This window comes from Lichenostomus cassidix, chromosome 2 (genome assembly GCF_008360975.1).
Source record: "Lichenostomus cassidix isolate B80296 chromosome 2, HeHo_3.0, whole genome shotgun sequence".
Classification (NCBI taxonomy): Eukaryota; Metazoa; Chordata; class Aves; order Passeriformes; family Meliphagidae; genus Lichenostomus; species Lichenostomus cassidix.
This window is the reverse complement of record NC_139482.1, coordinates 145376896-145402942: the sequence shown is the minus strand read 5'-3', so window position 1 is coordinate 145402942 and position 26047 is coordinate 145376896. Positions and strand designations below refer to the sequence as shown.

Genomic DNA, 26047 nt, shown 5'->3' with positions numbered 1-26047 from the left:
CTGACCTTAGAACAGTTTTTGTCAGACCTGCAGGGCTAGCACAAGTCTGGATTATGGGAAGCCACTGCATCAGCAAGAGGATAAACAACTACTGCAAAAGCCATTTCTTGCACTATGGCTCTGCATGGTATCAGCTACTGGATGTACTTTGAATAAAGACTCTGAAGGTGAATTAGGAGGGTAAATTCCCTCCTTGTTTACTGGACCACCAGCTGGGTATGACAAATGTCTCTTCCTACTCTTGTTAAATGGAAAATATTTATCTAGTGGACACCTCCAACACAGCGTGACAATGAAAAGAGGAAGGGAAAATGTACATGTAGGACACAAAGGTAACTTGGTTGCACCTCAAAAAGCTCTCCTTTATCTGGAAGAACAAAAAATTTGCCCGAAACCACTGCATCTCAGAGATGCCTCACTCCCACTTGTATCTTGTTTTAAGAAGTTGTCATAACGTGATGGATTTACCCTGTTAGCTTTTACCAACTTCCGTTCACTAAATTGTGGGAGATGGTAAAGGTCAATTGGTGGCTGAGATAATTGAGTTTAATCATGAGCCACCTAAGTGAGGGAAGCCATTACTACCTGGCATTATATAGTACATTAAACTGACTCTTGTCTGGCCTATAAAGGTCATTGTACGTTGTATGGCAAAGGTTGTGCAGTGAAAATGCTAATTGATTTTTAATACTGGCTGCTGACTTTCCTGTAGAGGGTGTCAAGTGCTTCTTGGGAGTACTTGATGACACTCATTCCCAATTCAATCATTATTGTCACCCCATGCCAGCAAAAACATGGAGTTTTTAGGTCCAGTCCAGCAAAGCTGGGAAAGGACTAAGTGACTCTGTCACGGAATGACCACTAGGCCACCTCTGTCCAACTTGGGTAATGTGTTTGTATCCCTCAGCCTGAAATCAAAATAATCCTGTCCTCTTGCCATGGGACTCAGAGCTGGAAAAGGCAGGTTATGTCCATTCACAGAAAGGGTCTGAGCACTCAGTACCAGGTCCACAGGGGATTAAGTGATTAACTCATATTTCAGCTGACTTAACTGAGAGTTAAACAGATCAATACAACAGTAACAATAATAATAATAATAATAATAATAATAATAATACAAGAAAATACATCAACCATCCAGAACAAGTTCTGTGGAGGACTCTGAGGTGATCAGGGCTGGACTGCCCCAGAGGAGAGGCTGAGGGATGTGCAGTGATAAGCATGGAGGAGATGTAGCCTTGGGGGACCTTAGAGCAGCTTCCATGGAAATGTCATCAGGAAGATGGAGCCAGGCTTTTCCCAGTGCTGTGTGGTGGGAGGATATCAGAGAGTCTCACACTGGATAGAAGGAGGTTTTTTCCCTGTGAGGATTGCTAGGGAGTGGAGCAGATTGCCTGGGTACATTGTGCCTTCTCATCCTTAGAGCTTTTCAAGACCCAAAAAGATCAATCTGAGCAGTGTTATAGGATCCTAATATTGTTTTGAGAAGGAAGTTTCACTAGAGGTCTCCATTTAACCTGAACACTTGTTGACCCCAAAAACAGGCTTATTGGTGCTAGATACTCCATTTGTGTGAGTCTTCTGGAAGAATGGACAGGTGGGAAAATATTATTAATTGAATATTGAATTATATAATCATAATATATTCAATTCATAATATATTTACTATATCCAATATTTAATATATATTGAATATATTCAATATAGCATGAATGTAGCATAATTCTCCACATTTAGCAGACACAGCAAACAGTGTGAGTCAGATGTTGCTTCCAGCACAAAGCTCAAACACCCCTGAGGGGGGTTATTAGATGGTGATACTTTGCCTTCTGAAAATAAGACAGTTGATAATTTTTTCTGGTATTTGTGTACATGTTCAGTACCCTGCTCGTTATCCTCATCTTCAGTGGCAAGAAATGCATTTGAATTATACACAGTTATGAAATGAATGCAAAGTTCAAATCTTCGTGGCACTTGTCAGTCAGATACATTTCTAAGAACTCCTGAAAGAAGGAGAAGTATAAGATTTGGGAAATGTGATTGGGAGGGCTGTGGTGTGACAGATTGCCTGTCTCACAAAGGTGGGCTGCACTGACAAAGGGAATCCCTGGAAAGGCATTGACAAATTTCTGTGTCCTTAATACCCTCATTTCTAAAATGAATTCTGGAAGGTTGATAATCTTTTGGGTTAGATCACTACTATGTAGGAATAGCCACAATCTGTGACAGCAGGGAGACAGAAGTTAATGATGAAAGAACTTTAACAAAAAACCAAAATACAGAAACCAACCAATAAAATCCAACCAACCAAACAACCAGCCCCCCAAAAAGCGCCTCACTACAAAAAGCAAAACTTCCCTACTTCAGACCTGTATATTTCTAGAAAAAAAACACCTCCAGGACCTCTTTAGATGGCACTTTCAATAGTTTAGACATTATCATTTACGTAGAACTTGTCATAGCTTTGCACAAATGATCAAAACTAGAAGGGGGAAAAAAAAAACAAAAACCAAAAACACACAACAAAAAGGAGATGAAAAAGCACTACCAGAGCTTAAATGGAACAGGTGAAAACAAAATTAATTCCCAATGCAATCCAAGCTCCTTTTTGTCAGATCTAAACAATTTCATCCAATTTCCCCATTAATCAGCTGATAAAGCAGACCCACATTCTGACATGAAGCATAAGATAATGTCAACATTATTTGCAAACTGCTACATTATGGTGACAGCCTAATGTTTATTACTGTCAAATTACTGTCATGTTATTAACAGGACCAAAAGCTCTGGCTTTGCTAAGCACAGCTCCCAGTCCCACCAGAGCAGTGGAGCTGCTCCCTCTTTCCCCATGCTGCTCTCTGTGATGGAGCACAGCATTTGCATCTGTCTGCACAGGCAGCTCTGTGAACGTGCTGGATAATGAACAGGGCAGGGAATTTTACATGCCAAGATATCTTTTAATCTGAATATCACCCTTTGGGTTTTGATAGTTTTTGTTTGGGGGGTTTTGACTGGTTTTTTGTTGTTTGGTTTTTTCCCCCTGAAATCTTCCTATGTATTATCCCAACAGTGTATTCTCCTAATAGCTACTCCCTGTGGTGTTTTTGTTGCTGGGGACAGATTCTACTTGCCTTCCTCAAACTTTCTCTGCTGTGTCAGTTCTGGTACTTGTGAAGTGACATGCTATGAAATTTTAGAAAAGATATCACTGTGCCACCTTCTAGACTTGCATCTCCTGGTCAAACAGAATGTAATATTCTCATCACCTATGCTTTTCTAGTGTAAAATAAAAATATTTGGTAGTATGTCTGGGCTAATTCACTCCATAGGATTGCATGCAAATGCGCTAATATTTATTTTGGCATTGTTAACAAGAGCTGGAAGCTGTAGACAACAAAATTCAACCTTAAAATCAGTGATGATTCCCTAGAAATAATCTTGTTAAGAGCTGACACAAGCACAATACTTACACAAAGGCCACAGAAGACATTACCTGCCCTTCCAAACAAGGTTTGAGGTCCTTTTATCCAGCTTTTGAAAGAATTGTTGAATTTGCATTTTTTGAGGGGGAAAGAAAGGACATTTGAGCCTATTCTGCTGAATGAATACAAGCACCAGTAGCAGGACTGGGATTCCTTGTGCTGCACTCAATGCAATCATAACACAGCAATTTAGCTAAGGTTTAATAATTTCTTGCAGTCTGACAATGTTATCAGATTATCACTTCTAATTTCCAGAAGGATTTCATTACATACATAAAATACAAAGAAAAAGGGCATCAGATTTAGGTATTCTGTGCTCCACTTGGTGTGGCCCTTGCTTCCAGTGTTTGCATCTTACAGTTCTTAATGAGCAAAACACAAATATTTTTTATTCAAAAGGGAGTTATAATGACCCTATAAACTTTTGTTACAAAGGAAATAAATGCAGGATATGTCTCTGTGTATATAGGTGAACACACTGCAAAAATACACATTCAAATACAGAAAGACCAATCCTGAGGGTCTGGAAAAGTTAGCATCCTTGAATTTTGCAGGAGCCATTTCTAAGCTTGGCTTGAATAATACTGCAAACCAGAAACAGCTCATGACTAGACTTTTCTCTGTGACAAGAAGCTTGCGCAGCACACGTGGCTCACCTGAATGAACTGCATCAGGGTCACTTCATGGTCCTCAGTCTGTGTTATGTGAAATTAGCAAGGTTTTACATCTTCCTTCTTAGGAAAAAACAGATACTTGGAGTATGGATGTGTTTTGTGGTGGATTTTTGTTTTTAACATCTTATTTGCATAATAGATTGTTTACCTATTATTCAATTAACCGAAACACTTATGTCAGATCTTCTGGTATAAATGGAGGAAGTCAACTGAAAAACCATAGTTAGAATAAACACAAACTCAAATTAAATATAACTCATCCCAAGAACAGGCAGAAGGAGCACATCTGGCAGGATCTTAAGGCTATTTTTTTTTCCAGTTTCAGACACAAATGACCTCTAGTACACTGATGTTTAATTGCAAACATTTAGTCTGATTTAGTAAGCCTGAAAGTCTGTTCCCTCAATAAGAGATCAGTAAAATATTTTTTCTGGGTGGGGGGAGGTGAAAAGAAGTAGACATCTGCAAAGAAGTAATAATTTAAGGATGCATCCCTACCAATATCCAAACAGTGGATCTTAAATCTGCAGATGTCTGAAAAAGATTTTAAAGTCAAATAAGGCAGAAGATTAGGAGCTCTTTACTCCCAGGGAATTTCACATGCTTGAAGAACAGCAATTGCTTTGTCTTGTGCTGAAATGTTGCTCTCTCTGGGGTAAAGAGAAGCAGCTGTGTAATAACACATAGTGATGCCACACAGGAACTTGACAGGAAAGGAAAAATTCCACGTGAAAGCACAGCAGCACCAGGAACTTCACTAGACAAACTGAGCAGTCATTACCCTTTCAGATTATTGGGACAGAGATGGAAATTAGGCTTCCTGTAGCACAGGGCCTTTAAACACTCCTCTGTGGCAAAGCCTGAAGTCTGATATCTTATTTGAAGCCTGGCAACCACCACCTCACAGGGCCCTTTGCTGCGATGCTGCTGCGATGCTGTTCTGGTGTCACAACAGCACATACAAGTTCATTCATGAGCAATCTCTGGTTACAGACAGAGTTTCCTGGTGCAAATAATTTTGGCTGCTTTCAAAAAGCGGGTGGGTAAAAAAAAAAAAAGAAAAAGAAGAAAAAAGAAAAAAAACAGAAAAAAACCCCTGAAAACAGGAAAGGCAGCAATCCAAATATGAATCAAAAGCTGTACCACCTACTGAGTCAATGGGAAACTGAAATGAGATAATAAATACCTGGCTCTGGATGAATATTAGAAGCTCATCAATATGGTTTACTCCCTCCTTAAAGGAGGAAATGCCAAGGGTGAAAATTAACACACTTGCTGGAAATCTAAGAGACAAATAACGAGCTTCACCAGAGGCAGAGGAGGTGGGGATGGATTTGCCCAGAAAGGAATTTTGCCACATTTAATTAAAACATTGGTAAATGTAAAAGGCACCCAAGGAAGGAGCACTGAAGCAGTTGTGGGGCTCACAAATCGCTGCTCTAACCAGGAGAAGAGTTGATTTCACAGTACTTTCCTCAGGTCACCAGAGCTGTCTGTTTTGCGCAAACAGGCTTTGCCTGACCTGCCTGGGTGGCAGCAGTGTGGCACTGTGTCACTAACCTACAGACCTGGTCACGAGAGTGAGGATCATGGCATCATAAAGGTTGGAAAAGACATCAAGTCCAACCCAGCACTGCCAGGTCCAGCACTAGACCATGTCCCTAAGCACCACATCTATACATTTTCTGTACACTTCCAGGGACAGTGACTCCACTGTTTCCCTGGGCAGCCTGTTCCAATATTGACCACCAGTGAAGGAAATTTTCCCAATATGCAGTTAAGTTTTTAGTGAAGAATTTAGACACAACTTAACAGATGCTGCCAAGTCCCACTGGGGGCCTGACCTATGATACCAACAAAACCCCAACCATTTCCAACAATTTGTGAGTCAGATCTGCTTCTCCCTTGAATACAAATTCACTGTTTATGGACACTGTGTCCATCAGCCCTGAGGATCCAAACCACCCCTCTGGAGCTATGTGGGGTAAGCAATGCTTATCTATCTCAACCAACGCTGTGATGGTAATTGCTGAGTGATCTCTCCTTATCCACATCTCCTCCCACAAATGAGCCTCTCATTATATTTCCCCTCCTGCCCAGTTAAGAGGGGGACTGATAGTACAGCTTGGTGGGCACCTGCTGGCCAGCCAAGGCCAACCCACCCCAGTCATCTCCCCATCTTTCACTTGATCCATGAGCTTAAGGGATGCACTTTTTCAAATATATATTAATAACCATAGCAGCCCTGATGCGCAAATATGACCCTTATGACAAAATTTTGAACTCTATTCGCTTAAAGCCCAGCGACTTGTACTTGGGTGAGAGACTGTCTAAATCAAAGCTGTAAATCTTTCAAGGCTTGCTCTATTCTAACCAAATATATTATGGCCAGGGACTGAAAATTCTGATTGCTCTTTTGAAAGACACCGACAGATCATGAGGCATGTCCCAAACTATACTTTTTAAATGTTAGGGTTTTTAAATTTTAATGCCTCTTACATGGAGCTAATAGGAAAAAGACATTCACAGATGCATGGCTTAATGCAGAGTTGTGTTCTGCTCACTAGACCTGAAATACTCAGAAAGTACTGAGAAGAAAATAAATAATAAATTGCACTTTGCTAGGTTTTCTGATGCTTTAATACTGAGAAGCTCCTTGAAAAATAAATGCCTGCATATAATTGAAAATTTTGCCTGTTCTGTGGATGTACCTGTAGTAGAACAAAAGGTCTGCAGGGATAATTAATCAGTAGCACTGTTCCTCAAGCACCACCTGATTAACAGCATTTCCACTTACACAGTCCTTCACTGGAATTAGCAGAACAGGGTTTCAGCAGTGAAGGACAATAACAGGTCTGGTGGTGGAGTAGCAGAAGGAATTAAATCCTATGCTGCTGACATATGCTGATCATTGTGAATTTATTCCTAATCAGCTCACTTACAGTCTGCGTGTGCACAATACAGCAGACAGAGGAAGGAGCACAGAATTCATATTTAGTGTGTTTATTCATTATTAAATTCTACAGTGATTCTATTACTCTATTAACAACTGCAATTATTTCAAAAGGCATTCACATGGGTCAGTAAGGTGTGAGATAACCTGAGACAACCAAAGGAGGTTTCTTGGCTAGGAGCAGAGTGCCTGATGTTTCCCAGGATAACCAAATCACACCTGGCACTCTGCTCTTCCCTCTTTCTTCCCTCTGCCCACCACAGTGGCTATAAAGGAGCTTAGAACAGCTACAGGCCAGGCTTAGGGTCACATTATCTGAGTCCAACACACCTGAAATACATAAACCTCAATAAACACCAGAGCTGTGCAGATGCTTCAAGACTGTTGAACAAAACCTGTAATGGTCTTAAGCCTGCTGGCTGAGAGAGAAATAAAGATATGCAAACATCTTTCTTTTACCATGATGGACTTGAGAGGAGAAAGTAAACAACAAGAAAGCATGCAGGATATTTTTATCCTCCTTCTCATGATTTTTTTTTTTTTTTTTTTTAAAGAAGGGGAAGAAGGAAGGACCTGTATAGGTTTAGGTTCCTCTCAACTATTTTCTTTTGGGTCTTGGGTAAATGCTGACTAGTATATTGTCCTGAAAGAAATTCATCCTTTAAAAATATACATTTTTTATAAAAAGAAATTTTGAAATAACTTATTTTAAAATAAATAGTAACTCTGTTCCCAATACCTGTTTTTCTGCACACCTATGTTCTTCTGGGAAAATTTCAGTTTCCGAAGAATATTTTACCAATGCTAAACTTCAGGCTTGCTTTGGCTCTTTTTCTGTGTGGTGCAAAATTATCCACCTGCATCACCACTCCCTTAACAGAAGAGTGTGAATTCCTTAAATGTTATGAGCCACAGAGGTATAAATTCTTGTATTTTAATTAGCATAAGTGCTGCATATTTTCTGTTTCCTAGTTAAAAGATTTCCTGCACATATTCCAAAAGATAGGATAATGTTATTTAAACAGCTCTGGATAACTGTATAAGTACACTGGAGGTTTTATTTTCGTTCTATGTAACATGTAATGGTTATTAGTGGGGACTGGATGCTAATATTTCAAACACAAGACTGAGAGAGGAAAACTTTTATTTCACATTGTTCTTAGTATTTATGCACAGAAATTCATCTGCTTTTTCCAGTAACTAGGCTTTCCTTCAGAATTTAAAGCTTTCTCTTAAGCAGTAACTAATGTTTATATCATAACCATAAATTCATAGAATCATTGAATATTCAGAGTTGGAAGATACTCACAAGGATCATCAAAGTCCAGCTCCTGTCCCTGCACAGGACAGCCCAGGAATATAGATCCATAGAACATCCTGAATTGGAAGGGAAATTCCCTCTTTTACAAGTCCTCTCAGCCAATATTCTACCAAATCCTGAGCTTTAAGATGCCTACAAACAAAAGCATGTGGATGTGTTTAACTGAAGGCTCTGGGAACAAACACTGAGCATGAAAACCTCCTGATTAATGCATATGCTAAGAAGGCTGTTAGAGAAATATTTGGAGCAGAAGCCATCAAAAAAGTCTGCCCTTCTTTGTTCCTTGCTGCTGTTTTAAAGGCATCAGTAAAGGTGGTTTTGGAACAGAAATATGAGTGCAATTCATCATGCTTTACTTCAGACATCTAAGGTTTGAACATCCAAATAAGTTTAATCACCCACGAGTCAAGGGGGAGCAGCCAGGTGCTTTGCCAGGTGAGTCAGTCCCCTGAGCTCAGTGCATTTCTCTCTCAAAAAGTTGATTTATCCTTTGAGCTTGTTTCTCTCGGATGATGATAAGGGGAGCCTGGGCAAACAGTCAAGAGTTTGTCATCTCAGTTGTACAGACATAAATCAGAACCAAAAAATCCAGCCTATTTCTTTAACAAAATTTAGAGCCTTTTGTTAATTTAAAAAATAGATGGTGTTCTTCAAAAAGCGCAACTTGTGAGGTAACCACAGCAAAACCCAAAATTTCTAGATGCAGCTTGCATGAGGAACAAGAGCTGTGTTGCTATGTCAGCACCAGTAAATACCAACTCATATCCCTTTCAGTTTTTCAGTAAGATGTACAATGCATAAATAAAATAGAAATGGAGAACTCATCCCTGTTATAAAAAGAATTTTGATCATCTTAACTCTCACATATCACTAGTCTGAAAATCAGTTAAAAAAGTAACAGTGAGAATTATTATACAACAATCATTGATCCATGACTTTAAGGCTCAGACAGAGTTATTAGATCATTCAATCTAGCTGCTACACAGGAAAAGCAAGAAAAGCCCATTCTTTTGCATGTAGCTTGCTGCTGTGGTTAATCACTCTCATTTGAGCCTAATTTCTCATTTAAGACTGCAGGGTTTTTACTCAGCATTAGTTCTTACTTTTTTTCACTACTAGATTAGAGTCATTTAGTACTTCTTATTTTCTCCCTGTGTGAGCAATTATAAACCATAATCAAGCTTTTTAAGTCCCTCACAGTAAGATATCATCTTCTGTCCTTTGAATTATTCTTCTGAAGGGCCCTTACCAAAAACGTTAAATTATGTACACATGCATATAAATATTATTCAGTACACAAAGTGACCTTTCAAAGGAATATTGATCGTGGCATTTACGAAAGTTATATGCTTTTTATCTTTGAAGTATTTCACCAAAAATTAGTGCTGCTGTTCCTGCTATGTGAGGAATTCCAATGCCAGACCAGTTACATACAGAGGTAAAAATAAAGTCAGTTATCATAGACCATAAGTGTGACCTATGTTTATCTTGCCCCTCTGGACTAGGATACATCACTTCAACTTTCTTACATTAAATATGCCTAAACTGAGAGTGAACTCCAGGAAAAAACAGCTGGAATAATCTAGACAAAAACCAACCAACCAACCAAACCAGACAATTTAAAGACTATGCAGCTATTGCATGGCTTCCCAAGCTAGCTTAGGGAAGATATGCTCTGGAGCATGGAGCTTTTGTTCTTCTATGCCAGAATTTGAAATCCAAAATGCCTTTCAGTATTTAGTCTGCTTTTTAACAACCACTCTTCCCCACCACTCCTCCAGTTTCCTGTTGTGTAATATGTTTATATTGTTTTTTACATTTTCCTTTCCTCAAGCCTGTAATTAGGGTAATAAAGCAAATGCATTTCATGGTCACTACCATCAAACATACCACAAAACTTTACCACAATCCCTTACACATTCATCCCAAAGCTCTTTCAGGAGAATTGCCTGAGGATCACCTCTGCTTTCTTGACTTATTACTTCCGTCAGTCTTAGAAGGACCCTATTTGTGATGTAAAAAAAATAAATATATATATATATATAGTGTAAGGTGAATAATGAAAAAATCACACACATTTCTCTTATTAGTAAGCTGTATGAGAAAATCATCACTGGAATATTTTAAATATCTAAGGGAATTTTGTATTCAAACGATTTCAAGTTACAGCCTCAAGTGCTATAAAAAGTGAAACTGTGCATGGTATATGCTCTAAGTTTGAATTTTTAAAGCAGGTTTGTGCAGTCTTAGTTGCTTACAACTGAGATGGGCTCAGCTGGTCAGAGCACAGTGTTGATAACACGAAGACTGTGGGTTCAACCTACAATGAAGAGTTGGGCTCGATGATCCTTGTGGGTTCCTTCCAACTCAGAATATCCCGTGAATCTGTAAACTTCTACTAAACAGATTAAAGTAAATTTTCACACGTGGATAATTCTGATAATCAACATTAGTCAGATGATTTCCAATACACATGCAGGCAGAAGTCTATATAGTCTTCACATTTGATTTCAAACTGTAATTAACTATCCTGGAAGGTCTACCCAATTTTCTAAATTGTAAATATTTATATTGTAATATAAACTTTGCAAAATCATTTAGCAAAAGCCCAAAGTCCATGAAGGCATGTTTAGCAGTGTAATCCTGTAGCAGTCTCACTATCTGAAGCAAAAGCACTTCCACTCATGGATTTTTGAACTGGTAATTGCACTATCAGAAAAATTAACGTAAGACAAATTTTCCTTCTTTTTTATAATATACTAATAAGAGTAGTTGTTTCTGAGATGGAGTCTACATATTTTCTTTTAGTAAGAAAGACAACAAATAGCTACCTCCACACTAAGGAATTTTAACTCTTAATAGAAGAATAAAAAAAACAAGGCAAGTATTCAAAGGAATAAAAAGTGTTTCATTCTCCTGAGATGTTTAGGACATCAGGATCTTTCACACCCAGATGTGTTGTAATGTGCTTAACAGATGAACAGCAGGAACACAAGTTACCACTGACTCTTTTGCCACTGAAGACAACAAACGAACTCCTGGGTTCCTGCTTGAGTAAGCATTTGGAACAACTCACTAGGTTTTGTCTAAGGGAGAAAAAAAATCACTCTGTGGAGGTGAGTAAAAAATCCCACTACTTCCCATTACCTTCACAAAGGGGCCAGAATTTCACTTCAGGTGAAAACTTTGTTTTAATTCTAAATTTCAGTAAGAACACAGAGATAAAATCATATAAGCACTTTCATGCCAAATGGTTCTAAGTCTAAAGAATGGGTTTAGTGTTTAGCTTTGCAAAAGCAGAAACTACACTCCAAGGACTGATTTTTGTTTTTTCTCTGGGTAATAAGATAAGAATCTTGTTTAGTGAAGAATTCTGGCTCAGTGGCTTTCTAACCTGAAAGAGCACAAGTTATTTTGATTACTGGATGTATAGATTCCTGAGAAATTCTGCCATAAACTTTTATTAAACATAAATTATTTTAATTTTGTATTTTTGACATCTCTGACCAAAAAGTGAAAGTGTCCATTAAGCCTATTTCCTAATTTGCTATTTTTAGGAGTGTAGACATCTCATACTTTTTTAATACTTTCCCAATGAAGGGGAAAAAAGACCTAAAAAAGAACTATGCAGCAAAGCAGCTTTATTTCAGCCCTTGGCTACAGCTTAAGCATCTCTAAAATCCAAGTTTGCCAGAGATGTTCTCTTGACTGGCAATCATAGGAAGCTGCCTGAAGACAAGGGTCAATGAACAATGAGGTATTTGAGGCTGCACAAACATTTATCTTCACAGAATCTGCTTTAATACTAAATACCTTCAATAATTTCCATTACCAAAGGGGTTTTTCTCCCCATTAAACAAATGCAGCTGTCGGACAAAACTGCTGAGCTTGTGAAAGTAATTCTGAGCCCCTTCATCCAATTAGTCTTTTTCATAAAGTTTAAAAAGTCAAAGATATTTGGATTCTTGGTGTGCGTTTATTTCAGTAAAATAAATGCACACCAGCAGTACTGGTGTTCTTGGACATTGGTAACCTGGAAATTCTACTACAAATTTGGCCTTACAGCACACATTTTTGAACTGACTACAAAAATCCAATTATAATGCTAAAATAGTTTTTAAGATTGCAGAACTCTGATAGGGGAAATGGGAGCAGAACCACTCAAGACCAGATTTGATTCTATTGATCATGCTTCATTATAGATAAATATATATACATATATTTTAACTCTGCATTTTTATTTTTAAATTTTCAGTTCCATCACTCCCAGGATGAAGTTCCAACTTAAAATGTATGTTCTGCAACATCCCTTGGAAAGATGTATGACCTCAAAGTGTGTTCTAATTCAGAGCCATGGAACACCATTTCATACATTTATGATGATGAACCTCAACGTGGGATCATCCCCAAAAGAGCAAAGACACAGCTGGAAAGGCTGTGATGCAGACTGGACAACTCATTTGAATCAGCATGCTGACATCCTTGCTCAAAACCTTTTAGGTAAATTGTTGTCACCAAGAACAGGCACCTGGGAACAGAGCATCAGGACTGTCCCCAGCTAACACCACTGATGCAGCACAGGCATGCATGTGTGCTCTCAAAATTAGTAACAAATGAGACCCAGATTGCACTCAAAACACAATCACTAGAACCTAAATTTTTACCTAGTGATGCTAAAACCCAGCAGAAATGGAGCCACAACAGAATCAGAGAATGGTTTGGGTGGGAAGGGCCTGAAGTCCAGTCAGTCCTTAAACTCTTAGTGAAACAAAAGCAAAGTATTTCTAACACCAACACCTCGATATACAGTCAGCCCACTTTGACTGACCTCAGTGGTTCCTGTTAGGCCACTCAGCAATCAGACAAGAGCCCAGGAAAATCACATTTGCTAGATAGCTTTGATAGTCACAGGTGAAGTCATACTAGCAAAATATTTTAGTATTGCCATTAAGCAGCTCTGTTATTCATGACTCCAGAGTGGAAGGTGATCCTTCACTCCTTGAACAGTTCACAGCACTCCTCAAATGAGCTTGTGTTGGTAATCCTGGTGTCCAAATTACAGAAAGTGAAATTGCATTCTGCTTATCTGAACTCCCCACACAGTATCTATATACAGTTTTCATACTTGGACTGCATTTAAAATGTCAGGTGCTGTTCCACACCAGAGGCTCCTGCCTGTCAGTCTGAAGGAATCATTATTATATATCTCTTCTGCTTATTCAAAGCTGTGGTTTGGTATTTTTTTTGTTTTGTTTTATGTTTTTTTAATTTTGCTTTCACCTATTTAAATAATTACTATTGCTGGCTGTAGAAAACATTTTAGAAATGCACTTTTAGCACAGTGAGAGATGATGGCAGGGAAAAACTTCTCCAGATTGTGAGATTGAATGATAAAATCACTTTAAATATTCAGAGGTTAAAAATAAAGATTTTTTTTATGGTAAGTTTTTTAAATCTACTAAAAATTGTCTTCCTCAAGATAATTTGATCAGCGCCACAATTAACAGGAAATGTTAATTTTAGCCACATCCCCACAATTTCAAAGCCCTTTTTCAGTAGTCAGTATATGGAATTAGAAGTTATGAAAACCTGTTGAAGAGGCAGCATTTTGGTGTGAAACTATCAAATGGTATTGTTTATTTTCAAAACAGCAACAACACAGAACCAAATTACGCTTTTGTAGGGAATATTTTGAGATTCAGTAAAGAAAAATGCTTCATTTTTCTGAATGGAAACTGAATTAGGAACTATAACTGAAAAAGGGACACACATGCTTCACAAGCAGTATTTATGAAAAAGAACTCAAGAAAATAAATTATCAGAACTTTATTTCTGTTACAAATTATCACAATCACAATTAATATAAAACAGAAAGCACTGAGCAAACATGACTGTTGGATACAAGATTTATCAAGGTGTAAAAGCCTCATCCAAGTCTACTACTAGAAAACCTGTGACTGTGTATTAGAGAAAAGGTTTCTATGCATCAAACACCAAGTGAAAGAGAATAAGCAGCATAGTATAATTGACAGGGATTAAACACCTTCATGTTATACAAGTTTTTGAAGGAAATGGAAGTTGGAGCTTATTTCTACCCAAGAGTCTTGTTTTGAGCAGACTTGTTTACAGTTAGCTATTTAGAAAAGCTTCAGCAGAAAACACCAATCTTCATTTTAACTTATCCATGTTGTTCATACATTAGACAAGCTATTTCCAAAAGCACTTAAATTCTAGTCATGAGACTTCACACACTCTCTTACACTTGCTGCGTAAGGCTAAAAAGACTCACTAAATAATGGGAGGTTGCATTATTGCTTTGTAACAGGAAAGACGGAAATTCTTTATTGAGCTCCAAATAAAACATTTTTACATCACTATACAATCAAGAGTTTCAATATAGAATTATTTTAAAAAGTGTCTGCTGTTATACACTTTAAGGCTTTCATACAAAAAATGCTGAGCAGGATTTTCATACTCCGTCTTGTCGGTGTCTGAGCACACGGGTTAAGTACAATGCTCTAAGCAGTCCATAATTAACATGGTAGAAGTTCCTGAAAAAGAGCAAAATACAATTCATTTGTACATATCTTGAGACTAGAGACCACAAATTCTCTGAAGACTGTCAGACTGCAAGGCAATCAGACAACTATGCATACAATAAATATATGTAGATCTAATCAATATATGTGTATCTAGGCAACCATTGCAGAAATTGCTATAATTGAAATTCACCTCAAATGTTATAAAAAGATTAAATGAAGGTAAATTATTGATATGGTTAATTATGACCATTACTTGTTTGACCAGTAACATACAGTAACAGACCAATATCAGAGAACAAAACTCTACTGGAATGAAAACACACTTTTGTTTGTCACAAGAGTAAAAAGGTTGCCTTTCTACATTTTTTTTTAAATTTAGAGGCCTTTTTAGATTATTTTTCCCTCCGATCAAAATCGAATGGATTTAAGAGATTACTCCACAGAAAAAAAATACCCACATAAGAAATACAATAGCAGAATAATACTAGTGCATGTTATTTTAGAAAAAGTCAAGAGAACTTTTGCACTGCAAAAATATAGTTTTGAAGAATATCCAGTATCAGTTGTTTGAACTGGCGTAGTTTATTGTGCACACATAGGACATGAGAATTCACACAACAGTTTAAGAGGAATGAAAACATATTTTCATAGAGAAATAAGACTTAGAGCATTGGATGAAGGAACACTTAATTCATATGGTATTCAATGGTGCACTTCAAGAGCCTCTACTATCAGGGAGACACATTTTTCCCTCAAAGGGAACCTAATACAATTTCGGGTTCTCTAGGACTTCAGGGCAGAGCAGCAGAGAAGTTGCTCAAGTCACACATGCTGATCACACATTCATCCTCCACACTGGAGGCACTAAGAAAATATGGCATTAAATAAAAGAGAGTTGGATAAACATAACAGAACAGTGAACCCACTTCGGATTCACTTACCTACTAGCCACCCTTGCTACTAGATATTTTAGTTTCAACCCTTCAAGTTTCATTCTGCCTATTTAATAGAATACATGGTATTTGCAGATGAACACTTCCTAGGTAATTCATCATATTATGTGATTTAAGATGTGAACAGGAGAGATTTGGCCAACTGTTAAAAATATTTTTAAAATATATTTATATATTCAGTTTTGTCATAGCAATTCTAGCAGCTGGTATTAAATCTTTGCCCTTTGAGGCCCAAAGGGAAGAAATCTTCTCCAAGCTCTCCTACTTTTAAAGAGCCCTTTGATTTAAGCCCTTAAAACACTCAAAATTGTTCTAAAGCCATTCTGTATGTACAAAAGGCTCCTTTAGCCCGTGACAGCAGCCTCTTAAATTTACTGCAGTACACAGAGGCAGTGCAACTTATGCAATATTTCACAGTATAGAGCTCTATTTATCTGAGCCTTGTCAACTAAAGGCACTGAGATCATGAGGTTAGCAGGAAGAATTACCATTCCAAGTAGAAAAAAAAAATCTGTTTTATTTAAAGTATACACCATCTGAGCATAAATACAGTTAAATTATTTCTTACTTTATATATTGAATTGACCAGAAACAGTAGAGCCAGTTATTCTTCAGCTAATGTTTAATGCATTTGTTCTCCCTCTATTTGTGCCAGAAATCACCCTGCTACTTGTGCAGAACTGCTTGACTTTGAAAATCAGCCTACAAAATGCATTTTTAAAATTTTAGATGTGTTTGTTGACCAGATTAGAGTTTTACATTCCCATTTGAAAACCACTAGCATTAAATTACATTTAGTTTCTTCAGCTTCCTCTGTCCAATCAAATACCTAATGGGTTGAGATGCTGTCAAAGCTATGAACACCTTTCAATAAATTGCCATAGTGTTCACACACTGTGACAGCTTAATGACCTGATTAATGTTAGTTTAAAGGTATTAATTTTATTGAACATAGGCAGCAATACCTCAAAGCTTTGTGCAGAATTAAGAACCTGATCAAAAGTTCCATTATTTATCTAATAATTTCACATATGACAAAAGATACCTACCAAAGCATCAGAAGATTAGGGTTTTTGTTCTCATGGCTGTCCAAGGAGGTGAGTTTCCTGACAAGAGAGAAAAAAATTTACTAAGTTTCAAAGAATTTCAAATAAAAACTAAAGAAAACAACATAAAATCAAACTATAATTAATAGAAACAATGCTTAAAAAAGCTTTAGATAACATCTGAAATGTTTAAGTTACTTGAATTTATGGAAAAATAATATATTACAAACTATTGGTTATGAGGTTTTACAGTTGTTTAATAGGGAATAGTTTGTCCAAATTTAACTAGCTAAGCTAAGGCTTTTTAGATGACTATGACAAATTAAACGTTTTAAAGTGAGAATTTAGGTGTCCTCACAAGTCTTTCCTACATTCTAAAATGACACTTTCTAAGTTGTAGCCTCCCTGTTTTTATTGGTTATATTAAGATAACTTAAGTGAGATTAAAATCTTATTTGATTTATTTACCTTTGCAAATGAAGACCGTTTTAAGGGTTACACATCCTCTGCCTCTGACGAAAGCGACCTCAATTAGTCAAGTCAGAAAGTCTTTAAAAGCTTTGTGTTTATTGCTTCCAGCACGGAGCGAGGTGGTCATTAACGTACCAAAATTCTCATAAAAATTCCAAAGTTGCACTAGTGAAAAAATGCTCAACAAGGTGAAAACTAGTCACATCTTTTTCCAGAAAATTCATTAGCTATTTTAAACCATTTTTTTAACAAAAGTAATTTGATTTAAAGTGGCACTCAAGCAGATCCATACCATTTGGATATTTTAAACAGCATTTATATCTACTGTGAGTATATAGAGAGATACATTTAGGTTTAAACCATTTTTTTAAAGAAGTTGCACAATGTTTAATATGAGCCTTTTATGCTGATCACTGTTAAACATTTCTCCCTGTTTACTACTATTTATGAAGTTTTATTATAAGATAAAGCATAAAATTAATCTCACACACACTGATTTTCTTTCAAAAGTTTATTTAGTATCAAGCAAGGGTAAAACTTTGCTTAACACTACAGAACATTTCAAGACTTGAGTTACAAAATACCACATTATTCGCATTTGTAGTTTGCTTCCCTTTTTACGCATGTTTGCAAAGAGAAAATCTAGCAAATGGCTGAAAATAAAAGCTAAAAACTAAATTGTTGAAAACCTTTAAAATAAAAGGTTACGCTTATGTTAAAAAGAATGGACTAACGTATTTAGTAAACCTATTTTTGTTTAACACTAGTTAATCAAAGGTTATTTTTTTGATCACCTATTTTTTCAAACACAGTTTGGAAATAACAAAGTTCCTTGTTTTACATATCTTTCTGTCCAGGTTGCTCTTTCAACAAAATGTTTTAAGTTCAGTCCATCCATTCAGATTTTTTATGCACTTTGAGTTAATAAAAAGGGATTGTTCATAGAAAAAATTACTTTGAACAGTATACAGGACTGGTGGAGATTGGATATTTCACAACATCAGACAGTACAATCAGTATCTGGCATATGGCTGGTCTCTGTAGACTCCTTTTGTTGTTCTTGCAGAAGGTGTCTTGTGTCGTGAGTTGGTCCATTCTTCTTGCCCTACAAGAAAAGAAAATATGGTCAGAGCCCTTCCAACATTTTCACATGCTGTACTTATTTCTTCTTATCTGTGAATCAAACAGCCACATTCTGTTTACAGAAAACAAGTGAAGTCTAACACTTGAAACAAGAAATCTGGGTACAACACATCTCTCTGAGCAATCCCACAATGACTTCTCAGCACATAAGAGCAGGGAGTGTGACAGGCTAATGGCAAAATTATTTAGTGCTCTGGAAATTCAGCCTGACCTGCTTGTTGCAAATGCACAGAAATGTCAGCTGCAGTAGCAACACACCAATAATTGCAAGGGGATGAAATGAATGGAGGGTATGAATTATGTATAAGGAAAAAAGCTGCCCTCAGAAATAAGTTTCTCTGCATCAGTACCAATTTAGGCCTAATTCAAACACACAGACCAAGCTTCAAGTATCACTACAAACACCTGTGGCTTTGAACATCCTTGGACAAATTTCCCATAACTCTGGAGGTAAACATACCTCTAAAATGCAAGAATTAGAAGGGCAGATTATTAAAACAAATTAAAAGGACCAGGGAAAATGGTTGTTTGAATTTTGGCTATGACGTAAGTTTCTAAATAAGCTTGTGCTATTTGATGATTCATAATCCTACCACCTTTTAATGGTAATAAATATTTTAATGAAGTAGCAAAATCTATTATCTTAAATGAGAGTCAGATTTGCTATGCCAGGCAGTTGCAAAAGGGAAAACACAGGATTAAACACAGAGCATAATGAAACAATGAAACAGTACTTAGGTACACTTTAATGATGTAAACGAGTAACAGTACTATGCGACATCTATAGAGCAAAAGCAAAAAAAAAGAAAAAGAAAAAGAAAAAAAAAATCCCCAAAAAAACCAAAAAGCAAAATTAAAAGTGTATATGTTTCCACACCTATTTTTGCAGTTCCATACCCTGCCCTAAACAGACAGGTGCCCCAAGTGACCCCAATGCAATCCAGAAACTAAGGGTGGAATCCAAATACATGGCAGACTAAAATGCAGGCATCACTTTGTCTTTCTACTCCATTAAAAAAAAAAATAAGCTCAAGGAACCCCTTCACTTTGAATGCTGAGGCAACTGGCTCATACATGAGATATCTGAAATTAGATGACAAAAATCCGACATTTCAAGGGTTCAGTTTCACAATCCCTTCGCAGAAGCCTTTTCCTAACTGCTTTTTAATAATGTAGGCGGTAGGTGGCTGCCTGCAGAGCCCAGGTTATAAATCATACCCAGGTGGTCAGGACATTTGCCAGGAGGTAAAAGGAACAAGTTCAAATTCGGTGTAAGGCTGAAAGAATTAAACTTGCACCTCAGGCAAGTATCTGGTAACAACCTCTTGGGCTTCTTCATCACTCAGAAAGCAAGGCTTACATTAAAGAAGAAAAACACCCCGAGCCTAACAGCAAGGGCAGCTGATGGAGGGGTAGGAATTAAAAATATCCAATCTCTTAAACACTGCTGCAAGAATTGTTTAAATGAAAAGAGCAACCTTGGTTACAGTTTAAGGGGAATATTTGCTCTTTTTCAAGCAGTTGATAAAATGAGTAAAGAGTTACCTTACTGTTTATTAGTTTTCATTTTGGTGCTGTTCAGGGCTCCAAATCCTGAAAACACTGATACTCTTCCTACATCCTCTGGATTGTCAAAGTCCAGATACCTCCTGGGAATCTGAATTTCCTCCTGTCCAGCAGTGCACAACCACCTGCTCACCAGGCAGTCTTAGTCTGAGGCACCTAATGTTCTTTAATATATTGAAGATGGTTCTTAATCTCTAACTCTGCTTTTAATGGATATACTTAAAAAATGAAGTGTATAACTATTTATATGTGCAAAAAAATCAGTGTCTGCAACCCATAATCATTCTTCAAGGTATTTATAGCCTCTCTCTCAACTTGAGTAAATACATCACTTAATATTCTGAGTGGCTGTGCTTTGATAAACAGAAAACCAATTTTAAATGCAAAAGCAATGAAAAATCCATATTTTCAACCTTAAATACTGCAATCAATACCTCTCCCTATCAGTCTATCCACAGTAAGCATTTTCATACGTTTTTCCCCCATCAATTCTGCATTAATGAAATAGTCTTAGAAATACCAGGCTTATAATGGGAAACAGTTTATTTTAATACTGAAATAAAGATTTAAGCTATATATCCATCAACACCACCTGAAAGTGCTAGGGGACACAGGAATTTCAAATGACCTCTTCTTTTGATGAACTCACTTTCCCCTTATATAATTATGTTCCCCTTAAAATAATTAGTTTAAGCAGATATGTTGGGCAAACTACTACATTAGGTGCCTCAGCAGGAAGTACTTCCAAATGGAGTTAAAGAAACAGACCTTGAAAAATTTTTAGAGCTCTAAAACCATTGAAGCATTCATTACTCAGAATCTCAACTTTTACACAGGTTACTAACAACCCTCAGTGTTTGAGATTTGAGAGACCTAGATTGCATTTCTCTGATCTCTAGCCAGAGACTTAACATTTATCCCTTAAGCAAAGGTGCCTGTTAATATGCTTTATGCTTCTAACCCGTAACAGATTTCTTTAATTAAACCAGTCACCACCACACTTCTATATTTAAAAAAAAAAAGTGATCTTTACCACTGGCATATGTTTTTTTTTTTTGCTTCATTACGCATTGTTTTATCCCTGTACAGAGTAACCCACTGCCCTCATGTCTATTAGCTACCTAAAGTACTTCCCTAACCTTTACACAATGACTCCCTGCTTGATTTCCCAAGACTGATGCATGAAAATGAATTAATACAAAAAGACCATACAAGGCTAAAACACACTCAATTAGGCCCTAATTCAGCTGGGAGCTTCAGCACATTCTTACCTTGTACCAAGCCTCAAAGCAAACTGGGCCACACCAGAAGCATTTGCTTTTGGCAGCCAAAAGTTCCTGGAAAAGGGTCCTACACCCCCGTCTTTTCCCTTAAATGTCATTGAATGTGACATGAAAAGGCTGCGTGCATCATGATTTAAGTTTTAGTTTCTCTCCTCCTTTGGTTTTAGTTTCCCATGACTGAGTTAGCTAACAGACCACAGAGGGCATTTTTCTCAATAAGCACATGAGGAGCTCTGTGACAGCTCAGGAATCCCTGAACAGCCATTCCCCCTGCAGGGCTGAGCCTTGCTTCACAGAAATTATTCTTTCATTAGTTTTTGTTTTGGTTTGGCTTTTTTTTCCAAGAGTCTGTTGCTGCAGCCATTGAGTTTGTAAAGCCACTCACCGTAGGAGTCGTAGGTGTCTTCACTCAGTCCGTGGCCATAGTCGTAGTAATCTGCTCCACTGCAGGGCAGAGAACAAGAAAGAAACTGTTATGAGAAATCTTTGTTACTCATTCTACTGTTTAAAAGAAAGCTTGAAGGATATAGGACATGCCCCAAGAATGGTAAGTATCCATGTGCCAGTGACAACTGAGGTCCTGCTTGTTTATTAATTAGAAACTGTATTTAATTTCATTTAGGATTTTTTTTTCCATCACTTGGTACTCATCCATGTTGTAAATGTAGACGTGGGAATTTTTCATTTAAAATTATAGTTGGGAAGGTTTAAGATCTTACAAGTGTTAATGAAAAAACCAGAGATATAGGTACTGAACCAATTAATTTGTCTTATAAACTCCTTTTCATTACCCACTGCTGACTAGTTCTTTGCCTTTTTATGTTCAAATTCACTGATAAGAATACAATAAAGGGCAAACAATTTGCTGACTGGAGAGTTATACAGCTGCTGTGTACAAGTTCCAGTGTCTTCAAGACAGAAGAAAGCAAATATAAATGCTATCACTTAACAGGCAGATAAGAAATTACAAAAGGAACTATGTTAAAAGCTGAAATCTGTAATTGTTAGGATTCAGAAGTGTGTTATGAGTACCATAACCATGATCTAAACAAGTCTTTCATTTCATATTGGTATTTGTATTAAGATCCCAAAAGGAAACTGAAGAATAATCCATATTACACACTATTCCATTATGCTTTCAAATTTCATGTAAGTCTAGCTATATGTAGTCTTTTAAAGAGTTTGTAGGACATCAAAGCAAATGCCTAAGTAGTTTTTTTCCTTTTTTTTTTAACCACTGCCAGCATCAGGGCTGACAATATTTGAAAATACTCTACAAACTGATGCTACCAAGTCATTACCATCTGAGTGAGAAGGAAATCACTAATATATGATCACTAGCAAGTAATTACTGATATTGACAAAATGTTCCTAACATTAGATTGATTGCTAACAAAATAAACACCAGAGAGAAAATAAACAATTAATAGCCTTAACAAGAATTAGCAGGTAAAGCATTTATATAAAACAAACAACACATCACAATTACTTCCGAACTGACAAAATAATTTGTTGTGCTTGGGTTCTTCGTGTTTTAGTTTGGGTTTCTTTCCTTTTTTTAATTTTTCTAAACTAAAAAATTTTAAATTCTGAAAAATAACCAGGCCAGAAAAAAATACAGTTTTGATGTGTGCAAATGCATATCTAAAAAGTCTGGATAAGTATTTTTAATCGGTGGCATAATGCTTCCTAAACAAAAACTTAACCGGAATACACTATGAAGAGCCACAAAAAAGTACCTCTACGAAAACTGTTCTCTATGGTTTCTCATGTGATGAGGACTCTGAAATAAGAGTAAAGTTTGAATAAGAAGTATTTTTCCCTGCAGCAGCCAGTAATAAAAGCCTTTATTCTGACAATGAACTGAAAACTGACATTCACTACCCTTCCACACAGCACTTATCTGTTTTAAGGCTGTCATCGAGTTTAGAAGCCTAAAGCAGCTGAGCCCCATCCCTGTATCTGTCAATCCTGTCAGACTTTGCAGGGTCTGATTTCATAGATCTAATATATCTATTAAACAAAAAAATTACTCCTTTTACAGCACATAAACTGCAAAACAAGTAAACATCAGAACAGAAGAAACCTTTTACTTATACAGTAAGTATATCACAACTCATCTTTATTAACATACAAACCCTTCAAATTAATAATCTGTCTGAAAAGTACAAGGTATAATAGGAAGTAAATTTGCCCAGTGCAATTCACTACTCCCTGCTCTACTTCATTCATGTTCTATGAACAATATAAACATTCTCTTTTCACTTCTGTCTTAAACAAACCCAAAGCTTCCATTGAGAAAACTTAAAGACCCAAGACCTAAAGAAAAAGGTATATACAGATGGTTGTAAGGAGCTCTGGGTGAAAAAAAAGATTTTTCATTTAATTTGTTACAGAATCTGAATATTCCATGATGTTCACAACCAAGATCAACGGTAAAGTTTTTTTTTTAATTTTTTTTAGAATTACAGAAAAATCTAGTACTGTATATGAACTTACAGCTTATAGAATTGTATTTTGTTTCAAAGCAATTGCCTGCAAAAAAGAAACCTAGTCAAAGCAGCCTGCAATACCAAACTTCTAAATTGTAAGTTTTAACTCGTTATCTGAGACAGTTGAGGTCAATTCTGCTGTGAGGACTTAAGTAGCTATATTAAATAATTATTCCTCTGGACAGTAGATATGATTTACATTTTTGATTTAAATACATCCTTTACACTTCGACCCTTCTTACATATATTTTCTGACACCTTAGCATTCTGACTGAACACTATTAAGCTTTTTATTTCCCTTGATGGATTTATGCTGCAAGGAAAGGCATTTTCATAGATTCACAGAAAGGCTTGGATTGGAAGAGACCTTAAACATCACCCAATTCCATGGGCTGGGACAACTTCCACCACCTCAGGTTGCTCCTCTTCTTTGCATTTGGTCTCATAGAAAGGAAAACAAATCCAAAAGCCCAGTTCATTTTCTTTTCTACCTCATGTGACTCCCTCCTTTCACAAAAAAAGGAGATAACATAAGGATCCTTTCCTTTTTAACCCAGCAACACTAAAACAGGGACTCTGCTTGGAGTTCTTTTGTTTTCAGATATGCATTGTCTTCACGAGACCACTTCCTTTATTTTTCATTTCCCATGCATCTTCTTTTTCAGATCAATAATTGGATTACACGCTATAGCCAGCTGAGTTTTCAAGCATCTTCCTAATCATCAAGTAAATGATACAAGTGCAATTAACACTGGAGTATCAGCTGTGATGCAGATCTTTTGTACACACAGACCTTTTGCTTATCCCCCTCTATTTAACTTCTTTTGTATTCCCATTCCAGCATAATGGCTTTGGGCTGACAAGAGAGAAGACAGAGATGGCAAAGAAGAAAATGCTTTGATTTTCCATGTTAGCATAAATATTTGGAACCACTTAATGCTATGGAAGGATTAGAAAACTACAATAAACTTAAGCATGTTGTTTCTAATTGCTGAGGGCTGGGCAGTAATCCCACAACGTTCAGAGGAAGTGTGAAGTGAGACTTAAATAGTTTAAATAAGGCTAGGAGAAGTGTCTATTTTCTGTGTTAGGAGAAAAAGCTTCAGATAGAAAGGAGCAAGCTCAGATTTTAGCACAGCATCACTGATGAAGTAGAAATGCTTTTCTAAGGCTTTATTTAGTAAACTAGAGGACTGGGAAGCTTCCTGCCATTTCTCTAGAATTACTATGAGAAGTATCTTAAAATACTTTAATTTAGAGTTATTCAACATAAGCCTTCAAAGGCCCTATGATAAATGACCTCAATTTCTCAGGCTTTTCTACTAAGCTGATTTGTTTCTGAAAATATCTTGATGAACCATGATAGAACAAATGTTTATTTAAAAAAAAAAAAAAAAAAACAAGTAGGAGTTAACTGCTCTTGACATGTTGGTTAAGTCTTAAGACTTAACTATGAGCTTTTTCTGCCTAGAGATACTAGAATATTCTCTCGGGACAAGTATCAACGGAATGGCAGTTTAAACTCAACTCTCATGGGTCCCTCAGTACAAGACAGACTGGAGAGCATCCAGAGAAGGACAACAGAGCTGGGAAAGGTCTGGAGAGTCAGTCCTGTGAGGAGCAGCTGAGGGAGCTGGGGGTGTTTACCTGTAATTCTGGAGAAAAGGAGGCTCAGGGGAGACCTTATGGCTCCCTACAGCTCCCTGAAAGGAGGTTGTTTCCTTGGGTGGGTTTGGTCTCTTCTCCCAGGCAATTAGAGACCGGATGAGAAGAAATGGCCTCAGTGTACCAGGGGAGATGCAGGTTGGACATCTGGAAGAATTCCTTCACTGAATGGGTGGTCAGACACTGGAAAAAACTCAGGAAGGAGGTGGTGGAGCTGCCATCCCTGGAAGTGTTCAAGAAATGCCTACATGTGGCACTAAGTGCTGTGGTTTAGTTGACATGTTTGGTCAAAGGTTGGATTCATCTGGGAGGTCTTTTCCAACCTTAATGATTCTGTGATTCCACATCACAGAATAGCAATATTCCATAGGCTATTTTTGGGACAATCCTAAAACAGGCAGATCAACCACACAGTCCAACTGTACTTCCAAAAATGTACAAAGGTAGTAAAAATAT

General features: G+C 37.0%; 1 protein-coding gene across 3 annotated transcripts in view; it reads right to left on the bottom strand.

Annotated features, from left to right (window-relative positions):
• Nucleotides 1-14241: 14241 nt before the first annotated feature.
• Nucleotides 14242-26047, bottom strand: part of KHDRBS3 (KH RNA binding domain containing, signal transduction associated 3) — a 92132-nt gene continuing 80326 nt past the window's right edge. For 2 of the 3 annotated variants that reach the window (XM_085053634.1, XM_085053632.1), the window contains 4 exons: nt 21820-21878; nt 17440-18547; nt 16975-17031; nt 14242-14981 (listed from right to left, as the gene is read on the bottom strand). In XM_085053634.1, the coding sequence (XP_084909760.1) occupies nt 18456-18547; nt 21820-21878 (151 nt within the window). In that variant the 3' untranslated portion in view covers nt 14242-14981; nt 16975-17031; nt 17440-18455. The remainder of the gene's footprint in view (nt 14982-16974; nt 17032-17439; nt 18548-21819; nt 21879-26047) is intronic. The other variant, XM_085053633.1, reaches the window with a different exon arrangement.